Below are 15,361 nucleotides of genomic sequence, written 5' to 3'. Positions count from 1 at the left end.
TTATTCTAACTTACAAAATTCTATTGACTCATTGATTGATTGATTGATTCATTCATTCATTCTACAACAGTGTCTCATGTATCCCAGGCTGGCCTAAACTTGAGATACGTTTGACCTCCACATGCTGGGAGGTCAGTCATGCACTGTCACACTTTATCTTGTGCATTTGACCCACAACTGCAGAGCTGCAGGATGACTAGTCCTGGCAGTATTGGTGTTCATGTATATGCTCTAGATTCTCAGAGATGAGGAGCTGGGCATTTTTAACAGGAGTCAGGAGTCTGTGTGTCCTCGTTTTTACTGTTTTGGTGGATTTCCTAGTCTCTAGCTATTGATATTGTGACAAAAGCACCAGCGGGGCTTCAGTGCTGGAGCTCCAAAGTAGATCATTACTTACGGGTTGTAGATTTGCTGTAAAATTCTGAGTTGTTTTAGTGACCATAATTCATAGGACACTTGTCAGCAGATAGCCTGGGAAGTACGCTCTGGGGTTTATGAGTGATGATGCCGTTTAAGGTAACACGCAATCTTGCTTGTGTTCTAGAACTCAGATATCCCTATCCTCTTCAGCCTGCAGCGTGTTCTGCTCATCCTTGGCCTTTTCTTCACTGGCCTCTTGCCCTTTGTGCCCATTCGAGAGCAGTTCTTTGAGATCCCAATGCCCTCCATCATACTGAAGTAAGTCCTCATGCTTCTTACCAGTTACCTATTACAGAATGCTCACGTCACTGCTCTGTGACCATCCCTGTCGCTGTGGCTCAACTCCTGGGTGCTAGGGATAAAATGGAGGCCTTTCACACACAAGCTGTGGGTTCTCTGAACTCCTCCTGGACCCTGGCCGGGTTTGTGTGTGGCCTATTGCCCCTGAACCTGGGGTTGGTCTCATCTGTGTCTAATGGGAGATTTAGGAGGATGAACTCCTTCTGTGGGAAGGAGTTTCTGCCCATGGTTTTCTTCTGCTTCCTCTCGAATCCCAATGCCTCCTCCTGCAAGTGCCCACTGCTTTCCTGCTGCCAAAACCTTTCAAAGAACAAGCCAGATAGCAGTGCTTTTGTGCATCTACAACTGTGACCTAAGTGAACCATTTTTTTAAAAAAGGACCTAGCCTCAGATACTTCATTATAGCTACAGAAAAACAGACTAAAGCAACAATCAGTGTTTAAAAAAAAAAAAAAAAGACTTTCGCACCCCTAGCTGAAGAGCTTAGGCAGTTGACAGCTTCTGAGGGGGAGGGCTGCTTTCTGACGTGGTGTAGCCTCTGCTGCCTTGCCCATGCTCTAGTCAGTAACTCCATACCCACGTTCATGTAAGCAACCCTGCTTAAACTGAGTTTAAAAGAAAAGGGAGTTCATTGGAAGGGAGTGGGAGAGGGATCAGAAAGGGTTGTGAGGGGTTAATATGATCAAAATAGATACACTTAGGAGTGCTTTAAAGAACAAATACACTTTATCAGTATTTTAAAGAAATGAATAGATGTTTGTGGGACGTAGAATATATTTTAGTGGTAGAGCTCTTATTAGCTCTATGAAGCCTTGAGTTCAATCTCTCACACAAACATAGAAAAAAGAATTCTGATATCAAAAGCTTCTTAATAAAAGTAGATCATATTTGCCTGTGTGTGTGTGAGGGCGAGGTCAGAGGCTAACCTCTGGCATTGCTTCTCAGGAACTGTCCACCTTATTAAGACAGGATCTCTTACTAGGACCTGGGGCTTGCTAATTAATCTAGGCTCATTGGCCAGAATGCCCCCCATCCGCCCACCCCCACCTTCCCAGCAGTAGGGTTACACAGTGCACATCACCGGGCCCAGTTCATTCATTAGCATGGGTGCTGATCAGGCCCAGGTCATTGTGCTTGCATAGGCACTGTGCTGTCCGAGCCACTCCTAAATCCCATCATCCCCAAGCGAGGTTCATTACATTTATATATTGTATGTATACATGCGTGTACTCTAGTGTGCCGCTGTGAAGGTGAGAAGCAACCATTAGCAATCAGTTCTCTCTCTCTCTCTACCACAAGGGCCCTAGGGACCAAACTCAGGTCATCAGATGTGGCAGCAAGCACCTCGCTGAGCCATTTCAGTGGCCCATTTTTAGCTTAACTCCTGCTTCAAGGACATTTTCACTATTTGAATTTCTTAGTGATGAACTTTTTTATCAATTCTCAATTATATTTGTTAAAAGTCCTCATGGGGGGTTGGGGATTTAGCTCAGCGATAGAGCGCTTGCCTAGGGAGCGCAAGGCCCTGGGTTCGGTCCCCAGCTCCGAAAAAAAAAAGGAAAAAAAAAAAAAAAAGTCCTCATGGACATTTCTTAGACATGGCAGTCTTAATTACCCAGCCTCTAGAGTGTTGGGATTTCAGGCATGTGCCACCCCACCCTGCTCAGAAAACACTTGTCTACAGAGAAGCTGTTTTCATTTGTTGTACTAAAAAGATTCTAACCATTTAATATGGAAGTGCTTAGCTTTTTCTTGTCTGGAGTAGAAATGCCATGTCCTCTAGGTAGCTCAGTGCACTCTATAGGGAAGTGGATGTTATTGAAATAAAACAAAGGAAAGGAGGCACACTGTGCCTTTCCTCTGAGGTGATTCTGAGGGCTGCAGAGATGGCTCTGAGGGTACAGTGCCTGTTGTGCAAGCATGAGGGCCTGAGTCATAAGGCCCACTATAAGGCCAGACGCAGCAGTGAGCATCTGTGACCTAAGGGCTGCTAGAGACAGATCGATGATCCCTGGAGCTCAGCCAGCTTAGCTAATGTGTAAGGACACAGAGGGAAGGAGAGTGTGTGCAGGAGAAGTTAGGAAAGAAGCAGGAGGCCTGGAGAGATGGCTCAGTGGTTAAGAGCACCGACTGCTCTTCCCGAGGTCCTGAGTTCAAATCCCAGCAACCACATGGTGGCTCACAACCATCTGTAATGAGTTCTGATGCCCTCTTCTGGTGTGTCTGAAGACAGCTACAATGTACTCATAGATAATAAATAAATAAAATATTAAAAAAAAAAGAAGCAGGAAATGAAGAATAAATAAATAGGTTGGAAGAAGGCATTCAGTGCGGATCCTAAATGCCAGGTTGACCTCTCTAAATAGGAAAGGTAGTTTAAAAGTCCAGGGTCCAGAGCTTCAAATATGGAAGCAGGAAGGAAATGTGTGGTAGCCAGAGTGGTGTTTCACAGCTGTGATCCTAGCACTCAAAGGATTAAGGTTGCAAGTTCAAGACCAGCGTTTGCTACATTGTGAGACTCAGAGGTAGGGGTGTGCAAAGCATGAGAGAAATTAAAGCTGCAAGACCATCATTACAAAGAAAAGTGTCTGTGCCTCCAGTATGGTGGTACAATCCCAGCACTTTAGAAACTCAGTCAGGAGAGCCAAGACCCTGTCTAAAGAAAACTAAATCAAGGGGGCTGGAGAGATGGCTCAGTGGTTAAGAGCACCGACTGTTCTTCCAGAGGTCCTGAGTTCAAATCCCAGCAACCACATGGTGGTTCACAACCATCTGTAATGAGATCTGATACCTTCTTCTGGTGTGTCTGAAGACAGTAACAGTGTACTTATACATAATAATAAATAAAATCTTTAAAAAGAAAACTAAATCAAATAAAAAACAGCAGCAGAAACATTAAACATCCGACTTTTGCCCTAAATATATTTTCTAGGACAGGGCCTCAATATTTAGCCCTGACTGGCCTGAAACTCCACCTATGGACCAGGCTAACCTCAAAATCACAGAGATCTCTCTTATCTCTTCCTAGTGCTGGGATGTGCACCAAGCCAGATACACTGCTTCTAATCCATAGAACTGTTTTGTTTTGGTTGGTTTTCTGGGTTTTTTGAGACAAGGTTTCTTCTGTAGCCCTGGCTGGCCTGGAAATCACTCTGTAAACCAGGCTACCCTTAAACTCAGAGTCCACCTGCCTCTGCCTCCTGAGTGCTAGCTGGGATTAAAAGCATGTGTCACTGCCACCGGCTGTTTTTAATTTTTTTTTTCTTTTTCTTTTTTTCGGAGCTGGGGACCGAACCCAGGGCCTTGTGCTTGCTAGGCAAGCGCTCTACCACTGAGCTAAATCCCCAACCCCTGTTTTTAATTTTTATTTCTTTTTTTTTTTTTCCAGAGCTGGGGACCAAACCCAGGGCCTTGCGCTTGCTAGGCAAGCGCTCTACCACTGAGCTAAATTCCCAACCTAATTTTTATTTCTTAATGTATGGATGTTCGACTTGTATATATGTCTGGGCACCACATATGTACCTGATACCTGTGTAAGCCAAAAGAGGCCATCAGGCTCCCTGGAACTGGAATTACAGATTTTTGTGAGCTTCCGTGCGGGTTCCAGGAACCAACCCTAGGTCGTTGTGAGACTGGCCAGTGCTCTTAACCACTGAGCCATCTCCCCACACTTCGGTTATGTTAGGCAATCTGCCCCATACTAATTTTTACTAGACAGAAGAGAAGGAAAAGGGCATGCCAAAACGGAGGATAAGATGTGGTAAGCCTAGGGCACCATGTCTCTGGGAGACTTTCCTCAGTTTTGTTTAGCTTTTAGTTTTAGTAAAAGTTAGCTTAAGGTCACTGGAGACAGAACCAAATTTCTATTATTTTTCTCCTCTGAAAAAAAAATTGTAAAATTGTATTTATTTTCTAGTCAGGTTCTCACTATGAGGACCTGGAACTCACAGAGATCCCCCTGCCTCTGCCTCCCACCCTGTGTATAATCACTGTTTTCAGTTTGAATGACTCTTATTCTACCACACTGATACATTCTTGTGTTCCTAATTCATACTTCAGTCTTTGACTTCTCTTAGGCTAAAAGAACCGCACATTATATCCAAAGGTCATAAGTTTCTCATCTGGCTTTCGGACACGTAAGTATTTTAATTACCATATTTTTAAGATTATATATAAAGATTTAGTTTAAATTGTATGTGTACTGTGCACGCCTGCACGTATGCTTGTGTGCCGTATGCATGCTTTGTGCCTGAAGAAGCAGAAAAGAGCATTGAAGTTACAGCAACTCGGGTGAGTGCTGAGCATCAGCCTCGAATCCTCTGTAAAACTAGCAAGTTAGTCTCAAATTCCTGGCCGTCTTGTTTCCTTCCTCTCCCCCAGACCCCCTCCCACTTGTTTATTTTATGTGCATTGGTGTTTTGCCTGCGTGTATGTATGTATGTCTGAGGGTGCCAGATCCCCTGGAACTGTGGTTATAGGCAATTGTGAGCTGCCACGTGAGTGCTGGGAATTGAACCCAAGTCCTGTGGAAGAGCATCCAGTACTCTTAACCACCGAGCCATCTCTCCAGCCCCTCCGTGCCTGGGCTTTTAAAAACTATTTTAATAAATGTGTTTTGTGTAGAGTGGGGAATGGGAAGCTTGTACTAGCTTGTCATGTAGAAATCAGAACAACACAACTCAGAGTTGTCTCTCTCCTTCCACAAGGGCACCAGGGGATAGAACTTAGAGAGGCTTGGCAGCAAGCTCCTTTGCACCCTACAGTCCGCCCATGCCTCAGTTGTAACCGGGACTTGCGTGCCTACTGTGCAGGTGGATAGCCGTGAGCCGCCTGAGCTGGCCTAGTCACCAGTCACAGAGCCCTCATGGGAACCTGGCTCCCTTCTACCTTCATGAGAGAACTAAGCGTCTGTCCCTTACTTCAGTGACTTCCTCAGGGTTACTTACTAGCAAGGTTGCAAAAAGTAACCACCCCCTCCACAAACCACAGCTCAGCATGGTGGGAAGAGGTGTGTGTGGCAATCCGGGGTGTGTAAAAGCGGGTGTTGCCTACTGGCACCTTTCTTGGAAATAATCTGTACCAAAACTTGACAACAACTGAAATGTAGCCCTCCATACAAGGTCCTGATGCTTACTTTAAAGAAAGTGCTTTAATTTCTACAGATGTTGGGTTTCATTTTAGATTAAAAATAGCAAAGTGTTCCATATTTTTGTTTTCCAAAGGAGGCTTAAATGCTTAACTATGTAATACTCTAAAACACGGCCTTTTATTATCTAGCTTCACACACCTGCACTCCTGTGTTCACATAGCCATCTACACACAGACACCACATGTATAGACTTAATTTAAAATAAGGTCTTTTTAAAAAACTGTCGTTTTCCAGTATTACTAGTTTCCATCTTAAGTGATTTGTAATCTAAAAGTAAATTTAACAGTTACTTGAAACTGGAAAATGATTTTTCTTTTTTTTTTTAAGATTTATTTATAAAGATTTATTTATATGAGTACACTGTAACTATTTCAGACACACCAGTATAAGGCATCTAATCCCCATTACAGATGGTTGTGAACTACCACATGGTTGCTGGGAATTGAACCCAGGACCTCTGGAAGATAAATCAGTGCTCTTAACCGCTGAGCCATCTCTCCAGCCCGAAAATGATTTTCATAGATATAGAATATTATAGTTAATTGACATTCAAAAACATAAGTAATGGAAATGTGATGGCCCAGGACTTAACCTGAGATCCCTGCCTCGTGTAACTTGGAAAGCTGGGAACAGGGACTCAGGATTCTAGCACATTCTCTCATGCAGGCTCCTGCAGGCAAAGTGGGATGCCTCAACTTCCTGCATGCTACAGGAAGAATGGTCTGTGAGTGTCCAGTGTCTGCCCGAGAACAGGCAGAAGTTAAAAAAAATTCATCCACCTGTGGTGTGGTGACCTTTAACCCCCGGAGAAGAAACTAGATCTTGCTGGTCAGAGGTCAGGTAGGCCATGATCTACATAGGTAGTTTAGGCCAGCTAGGGCTGCATAGTGAGACTGTCAAAAGAAAGGAAATTAATAATCTATCATAGCTTTTATAGCTTGAGGTATTTGTTTGTATTGGGGAAGCACTGGATTAAATGAAACACTTACTGAACTCTATAAACTGACAGAGAAAACTAAAGGGTACTTCCAGTCCTAAGGATGAAGATGTGCCTGAGTGTACTGTTTTCTTTCCCTCTAGCTTATTAATGCGGAAAGCTTTATTTGACCACCTCACCGCCCGGGGCATTCAAGTAAGTGTGGGTGCTGATGTGTTTCTAACAGCAGCGCTCCCCCCTGTGACCCCAGGCACAGCACAGGGCCTGGGCTCTGAGCTCTGACTCTGACACTACAGCTGTAATGAGGACGTGTGCTCTTCTTCCTCAGTTAGTGATAAACCGTCAGCTAGATTCATACGCGGGTGAGGGCAGTGGCAGTCTGAGGGGGTAGGCAGTGCATACCTAATGAGAAATGACAGTCTTCCTTAGTCACTGTAAGTCTGCTGAGATCATAGTGGATAGATAGAAAAGCATTTTCTGTTTAACATTTCTCCTTATGCCTCAATTTCCAGGTATACATTTGGGTTTTAAATGAAGAGCATGAGTACAAAAGAGCTTTTGATTTGGGGGCCACGGGAGTGATGACGGACTATCCAACGAAGCTTAAGGAGTTCTTAAATAACATGTCAGCATGAAGCACTCCAGATCATTGAGAGGAGTCATGATCAGAAAAGATCTGAGGAAAGGTGTGTTAGCCACGGTTCCCCTGGGGTCTCCAGGACGATAAAAGGTTTAATCAGTTAAGTTTTAATACCTCATTTCTTAAGTCTGTATGGGAATGTAGAAACTTCCCTAAATTGTATATTTATTTTCTCCAATATTGCATATTTTACACTGGGAACTTGTTTGGAGTTAACCAGCGCTGAAATGTAGATCATTGATCAGGATGTCTGCATATGATGCAGTACTCTATTATTGTAAATCTGAAATCAAAGGCTAGAGGTAAATTGGGCGTTAGCCTTCCCTGAAATAGGATCAACCGTGGTAAAAGGTTCCTGAGCGGGGCATGGTATCATGAGCCTGCGATCCCAGCACACGGGGGGCTGAGGCAAGAGGGCAGGGGTTTGAGGCCAGCTTGGGCTACATAGTGAAATGCCGTCTTCAAAAGTTTTTTTGTTTAGTTAAAAAGAAAATTATTGAAGGCCGTTACAGCCATTTTGAATTGTCTCGTATGTCTAGGTGTATTTTTAGTTAACGGAAATACAGGGGAAGAGGAGTCTGAAAGAGATGTGTAGTACTCGCCCAGCAGGGTGGATGCTGTTCGCAGAGGGCAGATTCAAGCAAGTAACAGTTTGTTATTACTCAGATCCAGGCTGTGGCTGAGACAGACTCCTGGGCTGCGGTTGTTAATGGGGCATCCCGGTTGGAGTCTTTTTTTCAGGTGTATGACAGTGCTGTCATGTCTATTTTTTTACGTCTTTAAAAATAGACATTATAACTATAAAATAAGACAAGATCCAATTAGTCTTGTTTTGTGTTTCCTCAAGAAATACTCAGTTCTTATCTTTTGGGCGCGACTAGGCTGAGCCTGGACCTGGGCTGTGAACTAGTGGTTGAGCTGGTGGAAGGAAGCGCGGCGCCACTGCGGGCATGTTTAGCATGAGCCACGTGCTCGATCGCTAAGGCTCGGACACAGCGAGAGTTAACCCGCATTATACACCACTTCCTCTGCCTCCCGATGTGACTTCACGCAGATCTGCCTCTGGCCTTTTGACTAATTTTCATGATGTCAGATTGGGAGATAAATTCAGTGTAGAGTACTAGACGCCTTTTGCCTAGATTACGTCTCTGCTGTGGGGCAGCCATGGAGGACAGCCTCACCCTCCTTCTGTCGCTCTGTGGTCTAAATTGTAATAAAGTTTTCCAAGAATGAAATGAGGTCTCGATTTGCTTTTATACTTGTAATTCCAGCGTGTTTCATGTAATTTTCTCAGTTAATGAGGTAATTAATAAATGAGCAAATCCAAGCTTTCTCACTAGCATAAAGGGAAAGGGGAACAACAGGGTCATAGGAAGTCGCTTCCTGGCGTCCTGACAGACAACTTGCGCAAGCTAATCTACAGGGCAGACACTTTACTCTTTTGAATTATACACTGGGTTTCTCTGTGTAGCCCAGGCTGTCCAGAACTCACTCTGTAGATCAGGCTGGCCTCAAACTCTGAGATCTGCCTGCCTCTGCCTCCCGAGTGCTGGGATCAAAGGTGAGCCCCGCCATCCAGCTATGGTTTATTTTGAAATGTTGCTTCAGTGTGATTCAGAATAGGTCATATTGTAAAACTAGCACATGTTTTGTGTCAGTCAGTAGAAATTACCCAGAGTGGCCACCATGTTTTAAAAAATCATGCTTGGGACTGGAGAGATGGCTCAGCGGTTAGGAGCACTGACTGCTCTTCCAGAGGTCCCAAGTTCAAATCCCAGCAACCACATGGTGGCTCACAGCCATCTGTAATGAGACCTGATGCCCTCTTCTGGTGTGTCTGAAGATAGCTACGGTGTATTCATGTATAATAAATAAATCTTTTTTTTTTTTTAAAAATCATGCTCAAGAGACTGGAGAGATGGTTAACTTGTTAGTGGGTCAGAACACTGGTTTCAGTTCTCAGCATCCTCAGGGTGCCTCAACCATTTTTACTTCAGCTCCAGAGGATCCAGGACTCTCTTCTGGTCAGCACACCAGACATGTGCCTGGTGTACATACAGACAAGCAGACAAAACACTTGGTGCACATAAAATAAATTTAAGACAATGTTTTAATCATGCTAGGCTACCTGATGATTTTGGACCGAGGATATTGTTTAGTGAGTAAAACATTTGCTATTCAAGTGAGAGAAACTACAACTGAGATAACCAGCAGCCATGTGAATGTAAGGTGGTATGGTGGCCTGCCTATAATCCGACATCAGGAGATGGGCTCTCCAAAGCAAGCTAGCCGGCTAGATGTCCCAAGTAGGAGCTCAGACTTCAAACAAGAGTCAGTTTATAGAGTGGAGAGTGATAAAGGAAGAGACCAGATGCCAACCTGTGGCCTCCCTCACACAAGCACCCGTAGAGACTCACAAATACATATGTGCACATGTGTGAGCTCCACTTCTGTGACAGAAGATGTGTCCATTCCCTGATAGCATGTGAATACTGCTGTGCTCTCCAGTTGGAAGATCATGTGTGAAAGAAGGAATCATGGCATGTATATGATCTCAGTTTGAGGCAGAGACATGTCTGAAAGTGGCTTGTCGGGGCTAGAGAATGCTTCAGCAGGTAACACAGAACTGCTCTTTCAGAGGTCCTGAGTTCAGTTCCCAGCAACCACATGGTGGTTCACAACCATCTGTAAGGTGATCCGATGCCCTCTTCTGATGTGTCTGAAGACAGCTACAGTGTACTCACATACATGCACTGAATAAATAAAATCTTTTTTTTAAGTGACTTGTATTGGCACATGCCTTTAGTTCCAGCACTGGGCGGCAGGACCAGGTGGATCTCTTGTGTGTTTGAGGCCAGCCTGATCTACATAGCAAGTACCTGGGCAGCTAGAGCTACATAAGAGTTTGTTTCAAACAAAAGCCAAGGGCCAGTGAGATGACTCATTGAGTGCTGGGCATGCCTGGTGACCTGGGTTCTAGCCCTCGGACCCACACAAAGTGGGAAGGAGAGAACGGACTACAAAGTTATCCTCTGACCTCCACATAAATACTGTGGCACACATGCAACCCGCTCTGCATGCAGTGCACACATACACTAAAAAGGGTGGCCAGCAAGATGGCTTGATGGGTAGAAGTGCTTGCCCCTGAAGCCTGATATCCTGAGTTTGGTCCCCAGAACCCATGAAGGAAGGAGAGAACTGACTCCCAGAAGTTGTCCTCTGCCTGCCACACATACACTGGCACACACTAATAGTAAACAAACATAATTAAGTGGGGTTACGTGGGTTAATCATGAGTAGATGCAGGGAGGGAGCATTGGTTTTGATCTCAGCAATGAAGAAGTGAAAAGGGAATCTACAGCTGGGCACAGGGGCACTCACCTGTAAGTCCACAGCTGGGCACAGGGGCACTCACCTGTAAGTCCACAGCTGGGCACAGGGGCACTCACCTGTAATCTCAGGAGTATGTAGCCAAGGTAGGAAAATCACAAATCCAAGGTCCGCCTGAACCGGACTTCATAGTGGACTCTGATACAAAATAAAAGATGGGGGGTTGGGGATTTAGCTCAGTGGTAGAGCGCTTGCCTAGCAAGCGCAAGGGCCTGGGTTCGGTCCCCAGCTCCGAAAAAAAGAAAAGGAAAAAAAAAAAAAAAAAGATGGAGCTGTGTAGGTTGCTCACAAGCTCAGTTCTGAAAGAACCCACATTCAAAACAAAGCAGAAAACCAGACATTGACCCATGCATATAATCTTGGCACTGAAAGCACAAATGACAGATTGAACCCCAAGATGTGTTACCCAGACACCCCCACCTAGAGGGTGAGCCCCAGGCCAATGAGAAATCCTGTCTCAAAAAACAAAGTGGATGGACAGAATGACTGAGGGAAGACCACACACACACACACACACACACACACACACACACACACACAGAGTTAAATCAGTATGTTTCAATATGTGAAACCATTAATACAACACTGTAAATGGTCCTGCCTAGAATTGTTCAATGTCTGTTTTCCCCAGAAGAGTTTATTAAAGAATAAATAAATAAAATGGAATCTGTTGAAATAGACTGAAATAGCAGCTGAACAAAGTTTGTTCTGAGCCTTCTGAGACAGCACATGCCTGTAATTCCAGTATTTAGAAAAGAGTTCTGAGCATTGCTCCAGGTTCAAGGCCAGTCTGGACTATATATTGTGTTCTAGACCATCCAGAACTATATGACTCTTTTTCAAAAACAATAAACTTGAATAATAAGTTTCAATAGGTGGCCACACTTGAAGTCTGAACCCTGGTGTGTATGTGGAAATTAGAGGACAAAGAGTAGGAACTGGCTCGTCCCTGACGTTGAACGCATCATCTGGTCAGGAGACAAGCACCCTTACCCAGTGAGTCATCCTGGCTACTGCACTCTTGAAGTCTCAGAAGCTGTGATTACCTGCATATAAGACTGCCTGTCAGTCACACGGGGAGGGACTCATGGGGCCCCAGCATACTCTTAGGGACACTCTTTAGTGATGTAGCCACTAGGAGAGTGCCTCCTCTTGTAAACAAACCCTAATGAAACTGGGACACACACACATTCATGCACCCATGTAAAGGGGGGATGGCTACTTGGAAAGAGGAAGGAAATTATCAGGAGTGGAGGGAGACATTAGAGGATAAAGTTCAAGGCCAGTCTGGTCTACATATCAAGTTTCTAGCTAGCCAGACTTAACATGGTAAAAATTTGTCTCAAACTATAAGGGTCCAAAAATCACTGAAGGAAGACCCAGACTCAGAATATTTACTCTGCAGAAACAACCAGAATGTGTGTGTGTGTGGGGGGGGGGGTCAACCATTCTTCAAAATGGCGACCCCAGACAAAGGTGCACAGGACTTCTTATAGGGAACCAGGGAAAGTCTCTAGAAGGATTAGGTAATCTAAAATTTCATTAGCGTGTGCTAGGGGCTCACAGGTGACCAGTGGTCTACATTCCTGTGTCATGAACGTTTAACCATGGGATGAGCTAGGTTAATAGCCCAGCACAGATGGCCCTTCTGAGTTAAGATATTTTCCCATTTTTGTGGTTATCCCCAGACTCTTCTTTGGGAGGGGTTTGAGACCTTGTTTCTGGATTTTATGGTCTGTTCCTGGAACCTATGGTTCTGTTCCTGGAGCTAGTACCTTATGGCCTTCCTTTTGAAGTCAGGCCTGGTCCTTAAACGGAGACAAATGGGGCTTATGTCATCCTTTCAAAACAACCACAAAAACTCCAGGTCACCTTTAAAAATTAAAAGAAGAGAAAAGGGGTTCTAATTCAGAGAGAAAACAGAATTTAAAACGAAAACACCAGCTTGGTGATATACCCCTGTCGTCTCAACACTTCAAAGCTAGGGCAGGAGATCATAGGTGCCAGATTGTTTCAGAAAAAAGAAAAACCATCAATAAACTGCTGTGATGTCACCTGTTATCGAGACAATAAGAGAATAGATTCTGTGGGAAGAGTGGAGCGCATGGGGACAGAGCAGGGGTGCTGGGGCAGTGGGGAGACAGAGATTTGAGTCTTAGAATCTGTTCAGTGGAGACAAAGAGACTGGTATGAGAAGCAGTAGAGGAGACTGATAGCCCCAGCCTGTGAAAAGGTGGTTATCAGTTATCCTCAAATTGAGGACTCCACCGAGAAAGGATGGTGGCATTTGGTTTTCAGGAGGCGCCTGTGACTGCTTCCTTTGTTTCTTTCCTCGATGGGACTGATACCAAGCTACAAAGGGGAAGAGGCATGCTTAGCGGCTCTCAGTGAGGCTGGCAACACTCAGTCCCTTATTCAGAGAAACCAGGACATTGGAAAGGCTATCAGGATGGTGTGTTCTGAAGAGCAGAGGCTTGTGATTGTGTGAAAAGGGGCTAAGCAAGCAGGACAGGGGCAAACTTTGGGTTGTATCGATTCACCTTTTAGCTGAGACTTACCTGGTCAGAAGGCCTTCAGGTAGGGATGAATGCCTCACCAGGCCACTGGGTTACAGCTGTGAACTATCTGGAGAAAAACCTGCCTTGGATGCCTGTGGACGAGGTGAATGAAGAAAGAAAGGAAGAGAGGAAGAGAGGAAGGAAGGAAGGAAGAGAGGAAGGAAGGAAGGAAGAAGAGAAAAAAAAGGAAGGAAGGACATGACTGCTCCTAGTATGAAACTAGTAACACCAGTAAACTTGGTGGAAGAGAAAGTTTACTGTGGATGAAAGGGAGAGCATTTTGAGAGGCAGGGACCTCTGGGAGAGTCCAGAGTAAACACAACCAGACTAAGCTGGGCCACGTAGGGAGGGGAGAGGAGGGTAAGGGAGGGGAGGGGAGGAGAGGGGAGGGGGGAGGGGAGGGGAGGTGAGGAGAGGGGAGGAGAGGAGAGGAGAATCAGGTCCAGTAAATAAGATGGTAAAGATACAAAAGGGGGCAGGTAATCACAATAGCTGGATTATGTAGGGAAGGGCATTCCCGCTCCTGAGTCGCAGAGTTCAGGGGAGGGGAGAGAGGGGTGCCAGCCTGGAGCACACGATGAGAGGGATGCTGGGGGAACCTGGCTGTCAGGTCCACTTTGATATGTTAAATAGGCATTTGTCCCAGAGTTTGAGACTTAGCCCAGGAAAGGAATCGAGAGCCAGGAAGGGAAGAGCATGTTTGCTGTGGCAGGGGCATTGGGATGGACCCAGGAATTGATGTCTCCCCAGCATTATATTTTATTGTTGAGCTGCAACACACCCGGGGTGGGGGGGCAACAATAAACTGAGGTTAAAAGATAAAACAAGAATTGTGCAGGCTTTAATCCAGCACTAGGAGGGAGGCACAGGCAGAGGCAGGAGTAGTCCTCTAAGTCAATATGGTAAATTCCAGGCCATCTGAGGTCACACTGTGAGGCCCTGCCTCAATAAATAAATGAACAAACACAAGAGGATAAAATAGCTGAAGGCCGGGGAGAGGTCTCTCTCCTCTCTCTGCTCTTTGGGCACGGTGTTGGAGGCCTGTAATCTCAGTGCCTGGGACGTGAGGCAGAACGATAGTCCCAAGTTTGAGGCCAACTCGATCTAAATTGTGAATTCCAGGCCAGCCAGGACCATTCAGTGACATCTTCTCAAAAAACTGGGACAGTGGTAGCTCAGTGGGTATAGCGCTTGCTGGGCACGCCTGACGACCTGAGTTTGGATCCCTTAGAACCCACATAAAAGCTAGACACGGTAGTGTGAGCACCTGTCATCCATTGTCACCCTACAAGGAGAGAAGAATCCGAAGCAGAAGCCAGAAGCGTGAGGGCCTGCTGGTCTGAGACACCCAGCAGCAGTGAACAAGAGGCCCTGTCTCAAACAAGGTAGAAGGTGGGGTGATACACAGGTCGCCTTGGGCCTGCACATGTGCACTCACAGAAGGGCGAGGAGAAGGGCTTCAGTCCCGTCAGACTGGGACTCCATCCCTAGCATCTCATTTAGCTTTGGTTACCTCTTTAAGGCCCTGGCTCCAAATACAGTGGCTTTATAGAATCGGATGTATGCATTTGATACACAGTTGGGGATAGAAGTTAAAGTCGGGGGAATCTGGGGATTGGTTACTTAAGGACGTAGGTTGAAACTGGAAGGATCTAGGCAAGTTAAGATCTTAGAGCCAACAGCCAGAGATGCTAAAGTCAAAAGGAACAACAGCCAGGGACGGCTAGAGAGTGTCAGGAAGACCTGACAGGCCTTTGCTAGAATGATGGTTAGTCTTCACCATCCATCAGTCTGGATTTGGCATCATTTTGGAGACACACTTCTGGGTACGTCCATGGGGGTGTTTCCAGAGAGGATTGACAGGAGAGAAGACCAACCCTAAAGTGAGTGGCACCTTCCCTGAAGCCTGGTGTCTTAGAATTAAAAAGGGAGCTTGCTAGGCATTCATGACTGGGGACACAATGCAA

General features: G+C 45.4%; 1 protein-coding gene across 5 annotated transcripts in view; it reads left to right on the top strand.

Annotated features, from left to right (window-relative positions):
- Gdpd1 (glycerophosphodiester phosphodiesterase domain containing 1) overlaps positions 1-15,361 on the top strand; it is a 62,428-nt gene that overhangs the window by 34,688 nt on the left and 12,379 nt on the right. For 2 of the 5 annotated variants that reach the window (XR_010055186.1, XR_005489841.2), the window contains 5 exons: positions 545-678; positions 4,797-4,856; positions 6,950-7,001; positions 7,319-7,492; positions 8,328-8,681. Coding sequence is in view for 2 of the 5 variants with exons in the window: in NM_001044238.2 (NP_001037703.1) it covers positions 545-678; positions 4,797-4,856; positions 6,950-7,001; positions 7,319-7,441 (369 nt within the window). In the remaining 3 variants the exon portion in view is untranslated. Of the gene's footprint in view, positions 1-544; positions 679-4,796; positions 4,857-6,949; positions 7,002-7,318; positions 8,682-15,361 lie in introns of those variants that run through there. The other 3 variants (NM_001044238.2, XM_039086048.2, XR_010055185.1) reach the window with 2 other exon arrangements.

This window comes from Rattus norvegicus, chromosome 10 (assembly GCF_036323735.1).
Source record: "Rattus norvegicus strain BN/NHsdMcwi chromosome 10, GRCr8, whole genome shotgun sequence".
NCBI classification, from domain to species: Eukaryota; Metazoa; Chordata; class Mammalia; order Rodentia; family Muridae; genus Rattus; species Rattus norvegicus.
The sequence above is the reverse complement of the archived record's forward strand: the minus strand, read 5'-3'. Positions and strand labels throughout refer to the sequence as shown.